This window comes from Phaseolus vulgaris, chromosome 5 (genome assembly GCF_051622355.1).
Source record: "Phaseolus vulgaris cultivar YP4 chromosome 5, ASM5162235v1, whole genome shotgun sequence".
NCBI classification, from domain to species: domain Eukaryota; kingdom Viridiplantae; phylum Streptophyta; class Magnoliopsida; order Fabales; family Fabaceae; genus Phaseolus; species Phaseolus vulgaris.
In genome coordinates, this window is record NC_143502.1 from 4,272,982 (window position 1) to 4,278,981 (window position 6,000).

A 6,000-nucleotide genomic window follows, 5' to 3' on the forward strand; every position below is an offset into this window, starting at 1 on the left:
TTAGTGAGGATGTCTTTTCTTTTTCTAATAAACATTATTATGTTTTTTATTTTTACATAATTTCAAAATTACAAACAAATTAACATGTCTTTGTCTTTTTTCGGATAAAATGTAATGACTTTATATTATATATTTTGACAACTAATTAATGTTCTAAATATCTATTTTTAAAAAATATATATATTTATTGATAATAATGAAAATCATTATTAAAAATAATTATATTTATATAACATAACATAATTTAAAGGATCATAAATAATATTAAAATTATGTAAATAAATTAACTTAAGTAAAAAAATAATTAAATTAATAAAATGTTAAATAATAAAATTATATTTAAATTTTAAATTATAATTCATTATTTCTTTCAATTTTACATTTTTTTGTTTTATTTATAAATTAAACTTTAAATTATTTTAATTAACTAAAATATAAAAAAAATTAATTATTATTTATTCTTCATTTATATAGAAGGATAAATTTGTAATCTTACAACTTTTACTATTCAAAATAATTTATAATATTCTTACAACCATCACATCACTCACCAATTTCAATAAACTTTCTTCACACATCCACTTTAACATACCCCAATCCAAACAACCTCAACTTTCTTCACATTTTCTTCACACTTCTACTCACCCACACTCTCAACTTTCCACTCTCCCACACCCTCTAATCCAAACAAAGCCTAAATGATTTTTGGATTACTCTTTTAAGAATATTTCCGAAACATACTTTCTGGAATACATTTTATGAATTCCAAATTTATCATTCCAGACATTAAAAAAATGTATTCCAGAAAAGATATTCTGGAATGATTTTTTCCCTTCTGGATTTTCTATTCCAAAAACACATTTTACTTACAGAATCCTTATTCTGGAAATACCTTTTGTTATGAAACCTTTATTCCAGAATCATACAGAATTGTCAAAGATAATTCTGTTATTGCATAAAATGTAGGGGTGCAGGAAGAAAAATGTAGGGGTGCATGAAGAAATACCCAAAAAGAAGTCTTGTGGACTGACCAAGAGAGCCCAATCCATCTTGAGTTTTATATTCCCTTCTAGATAATGTCTAAGTTTTATTAAATTAATATTTTGGGACAACCAAAGTATCTATCTAATTGGTGGTTTTATCGTTCACTAACCTCATAGCATTAAGAACTTGGTGGGAGTTATTTATGTGTGGTTTTGAGGAATTTGATGGTGCCGAAAGAGTTGAAGGGATATTTATGTATACTATTTATTGAGAAAGTGACCTAAAAGCGGCATTTCCTGAAGCCATTCTTATTCAAAGCAAATCCACAAGGTGCAGCGGTTACACCTTACAACAACTGCTCACACATGGGAAGGGACTTAACTTGGCATGCTTCCCTTCGTCTTTTTCAGCCTCACTGAAAGAAAAAGGTAAAAACAAAAAGTGTAAGAGAAATGTGTCCTTTAAGAAAGACAAAAGGGGATGCTTCGAAATTAGAATCTGCAAGAGAAGATATCTGAGTGAGGTATGTCACAAAAAATAAACACAAAACAAGCCTTCCATATATCATCTTTCTCTCATTTTTCTATTCAATCATCCCATATAAAACTACATGTATAACATGTTACAAACTACCCATCAATCTCGTATATGTTTAAAACTCAACACTATTATCTAGAGAACCAGAAGCAGTATGGTTTTTATGTGACACTCACACTACTACTGAAACTATGACACCACATGTCAGAATTCAGTATTAATACTTAGTATTCTTAATAGTCATAACAATCAAACCAAGATAAACTAAAACTAAGTCATAGAATTGGTGGTGGTGGAGTCTCCCAAATATCAAACACATTCTCCTCACTATGAAGAGCGAAAAGTCTGTCCCCTCCAATGGAAAAGTCACATATTGAACCCCCGTAGCTTCTTCTGAACCTAGAGGTCACAACCCATTCAGGGCCACAGAACACCGAAATGCAATCATTCATGGAGGAAAACAGCTGTCCCCCATGCAGTGCCAGTTTGGGATAACACGGTTCCTCCGGCATCTTCCCCTTCATCAACCTACTTCTGGAGCTCCACCTAATGCTCGTGGCAGCAGAACTTCTCAAATCCATGAACCCCAAATCCTCAAACTCATTCACCACACAGATGGAACTGTTGTCCTCCATGGCAATAGCATCCCTCACCCGTTTCTCATCCGCGGCAAAAGGAGCCCCCATATCAGACCAACACCACACCATCTTCTTCTCCCTGAAATCCAAAAGACTAATGTAACAGTTGTCCTTCCTAGGAAACATAGTAGCCACCAACAAACAGTTACTCCCCTCCAACCACTGAAGTTTATCAGCATCCCCAAGAGACCACCCCAAAGGCTCGTAGAAAAAATCAATCTGCTTCCCTGTGACCTGGTCCCAAACCCCTACCCCATACTCGTTACTCCTCCCCTTACAACTAGAAAATATCTTGTAATCCGAACTGAAACTCAAAGCCCCAGCAGTGTAACTCTTCACCTGATTTTCATGGCAAACCTGAAACTTATACCTAAGCTCCCCACTGTGTGAACTGAACAGCCCCATCCCACCATCACCCCTCCCGAGGCGTTCGCTCACTCCGACGACAACGTTGTCCGAGTCAACCCACCCAACATCATTAACCCTCTGGTAATCGAGGTTAAGAGGAGGGTGCTCATCCAACATCCAATCATACACATGAACCATGCTGCCATGCGCAACGCAGCAGCCTCCATCAGGGCCTGCTCGAATGGCTGTTCCGTCACCCGGGGCCTGGCCCTGCAGAGACCGCGACAACCTTAACCTGTTGCCGTCGAATGGGCCCCACTTGGCTGCCCTCACGTGGTCCAAGAGGCCGTAGTAGAGGGCCTCCCTGTAGAGGAGCTTCTCCGGGATGTTGGGTGGGATATGGAGTTCCCCGGTTCGGAGCAGATCGAGGAGAATCCCGAAGCAATCCGGGTTGCGATCCAGGAATCTCTCGCCCTCCTTGTTTGATGATAGTAGCAGGTTCCAATTGTCGTCAAACATAGCACCGAACATCGAATTGCTCCCTGCATTGGCGAGGGTCGTTGCGGTCGTTTCCATCACCCTGCCACCCACGTTGAATTTCACACTGTCTTTCTGAACCCCCATGACTCGATTCCTCCCAAGAATGTGGCTTTCGAGAAACCCAGATGGGGAGGGAGATGGGTATTCAATTCAACGCGTCTGCGGGGTTGAATTGAATGGGATGATGGATGAACAGAGAAGAACAGAGAAAAACAGAGAATGGGCAGGAATAAATAGAAATGATTTTGCTGAAGAGAGATGAGATTAGATGAGTGAATGATTACAGTTGAAGAATTGGAATTGAAGCAAAGGGTGTGTGTGTGTGTGTATGACAGGATCAGAGGACAGAGATTAAGCAACCGGAAAATGGTGAGATTGTGGGAAAACTATACATGGGAATGATTACTGTAGTGTGTTGTATTGCAAGAGATGAGGGCTTTTAAAAAAGGGTTTTTTGAAAGTGTGTGTGGGATTTGGTGAAGGAATGAAGATGGGTGGAGCGGTTGGAATTCAAAACCGAATTGACTCAGTTTCATCTCCTTCTACAAGTCAATCTGTTTTTGTTCTCTCTGTTTTCTTGCTTTTCTTTTACTCTTTTTCCTTTTGTCCCTTCGTCCATTTTATTCCTTTGGCTGCGGGACAATAGATAAGGATGGACTGTAATGGAAGTTTATTAATTTTGTCAAATCACCAATCAAATTACTTACGTTAAAAGATTTTACTACATAAAAAGTTGTCATTAAGAAAGCAATTGATAGAACGAGAAAAACACAAACTGTCGTAACCCAAGACTATTTTTCATGCAAACATTAGATTCTCTCGCATAAACTCTGTTTTGGAGAAAAACATATTCATTCGTACTTTAACATTTATATTAAGATTAGACTCCACTAATTAATAATCCACTATAATCAAGTATGTAAGTCACTCTTAATTATTACAAGTAGATAAGTTATTCTTAACTATCTCGTCTTAATATATTTTGAAACTAAGAACTTCAAGTAATATTTATTGTAATTAAGATTAAATATTTTGGATCCATCCCAAATCAATATGAAATAAAATGAAAGTTTCCATACGATATGAAAACCTTGAAGGAAAGGTTCCTTAAAGGTAAGTATTGTCTAAAGCAAGCTTCAAAGTCAAAGAAGATCAAAACATGATGTGAAGTTTCATGCTTAGTTTCCTGGCTAGTATGTGTGGTAAAGGTATGTCTAAATTGAGGTATGTCTCAATTGAGGTACGGGAGGCTATTGCAAGGTGTGTATGCCATATTGCAATGATCCTTAAGGATTTAGGACAAATTCTTGATGAGTTTAATTCAGTAAGAATTGGCAGAAGTTATCTTGGGTTTCTTAGTTGTTGGTAATCTTTGGTTGAAATTTTAGTATTGTATAGCTTGGAGATGGTATTGACATGAGGTGGAAAGTTCTTTGTGTTGTCTATGTGGGAAGGAGGAAGAGTCTCACCGCCATTTATTTTTCGCTTGCAGTTTTGCTTGGCGGGTTTGGTGTTTTTGCTTTAAGTGGTTGGGAGTGTCGTTTGTGTCTCACATTGATCCTTCGTCAAACTTTGTTCAGTTCAAGTTGAGCATGTTTTCTAATTCATTTAATGATGTATGGAGCACAATTTGGGTTGGGGTTGTGGGGGAAATCTGGAATCACAGGAACTCTATCATTTTCAATAGGAGGGTGGCTGACGCGTCAGAAGTGTGTGCATTGGTGCAAGCAAAGGTGTGGTCTTGGATTTCTGCAAAATGTCGTTCTACCTCGTTTTCCTTCTCTAGCTGGTGTTTGGAACCTTTGGAATGTATGAGAATGGTTTCTTGAAGTATGTTAGGTTTTTAGTAAGATTCGTGTTTTGGGTTGGTCAATTTGGTGGCTTTAGGTTAGAAGTTGTTCATTGTATATTTTGTATAAGGGTTGAATCACTCCTGAAGTGGTTCGCATTTATTTAATTTTTATTGCTGATAAAAAAAAATAGAAAAGTTATTGATGATTCTTAGTGAATGGTTGAGAGCTACAAGGATGAAAATTGGGGTTTTGTTGCTTTCTTGAAATGTTTTTTCATGGATTTTGGTGTTGTTGTGGATAGTGAGTCGGGTGAAAAGTATATGTTTTATTTTGGTGGTTCTTGAAAGAATTGAGTGGTGAGAAAGATAAGAGATGAGAGCTTAATAAGAACACAATATAGATGCAAGAAATGGAATGGAAAAATACAATGGAAGATAGTGTACATGGAAAAAAGTAAATAGAATAGGATGATTACCTTACTAGATGTGCACAACACTTAGCTACAAGCCTTGAAAGGTTTCATAAGACAGTTTCTTGATGCTCTAAGAAAGAAAAGAGAAGTTGAGACCACATAAGAAAACTTAACTAAGTAAGCAAAAAATACTTAAGAGAAGAAACACGATAAGACTTTCAAAGCTCTTAAATTGATTTCAATTTCAAAGTTGATTTGTACATGGATGGAGGGACTCCTCGATAAATGAGTCACACCAAGCCTACCTTAAAAGAAGATGTAGGACTCCTTCTTACACATCGACACCTAGGGTTAGCTATTCTAACTCATGACAATTTATACTAACATCAAAACAAAAGAAACCTAAAGAGGATATTCCAATACAAAGTTTATATTTCATGTAAAAATGAGAGTCATTTATTTATTTCACATTTTTATCTTTTTTAAGAGCCCTAAGAGTCTTCTTGACTTGATGAAGCTCATCTGCTAACTTCTTAGCCTTATTTCTTGTTGGAATCCATTTAAAAGTCTCTTGGATTCTTCTCTCCCTTTCTTTGGTTTTAATCATGTTTCTTATAGCTACTTTTTCTTGTGTTGGTGTTTTATGATCCACAATCTCATTAGTTTACTTCACAAGGTGAAAGACATACTCCCCCTTCAAGACATTAAGGGTGTTCCACATTTGTTTTACACATTTTAATTTTGATGC

General features: G+C 36.5%; 1 protein-coding gene across 1 annotated transcript; it reads right to left on the minus strand.

Annotated features, from left to right (window-relative positions):
• Nucleotides 1–1,522: 1,522 nt before the first annotated feature.
• LOC137834910 (BTB/POZ domain-containing protein At2g24240) lies at nucleotides 1,523–3,685 on the minus strand. Its single transcript, XM_068643146.2, has one exon. It carries the CDS (start codon nucleotides 3,129–3,131, stop codon nucleotides 1,797–1,799), a length of 1,335 nt encoding a protein of 444 aa, XP_068499247.1. The 5' UTR covers nucleotides 3,132–3,685; the 3' UTR covers nucleotides 1,523–1,796.
• Nucleotides 3,686–6,000: the final 2,315 nt, after the last annotated feature.

Coding starts and splice junctions, on each gene's coding strand:
- LOC137834910 (XM_068643146.2), bottom strand. CDS start 3,131: ATGGGGGTTCAGAAAGACAGTGTGAAATTCAACGTGGGTGGCAGGGTG.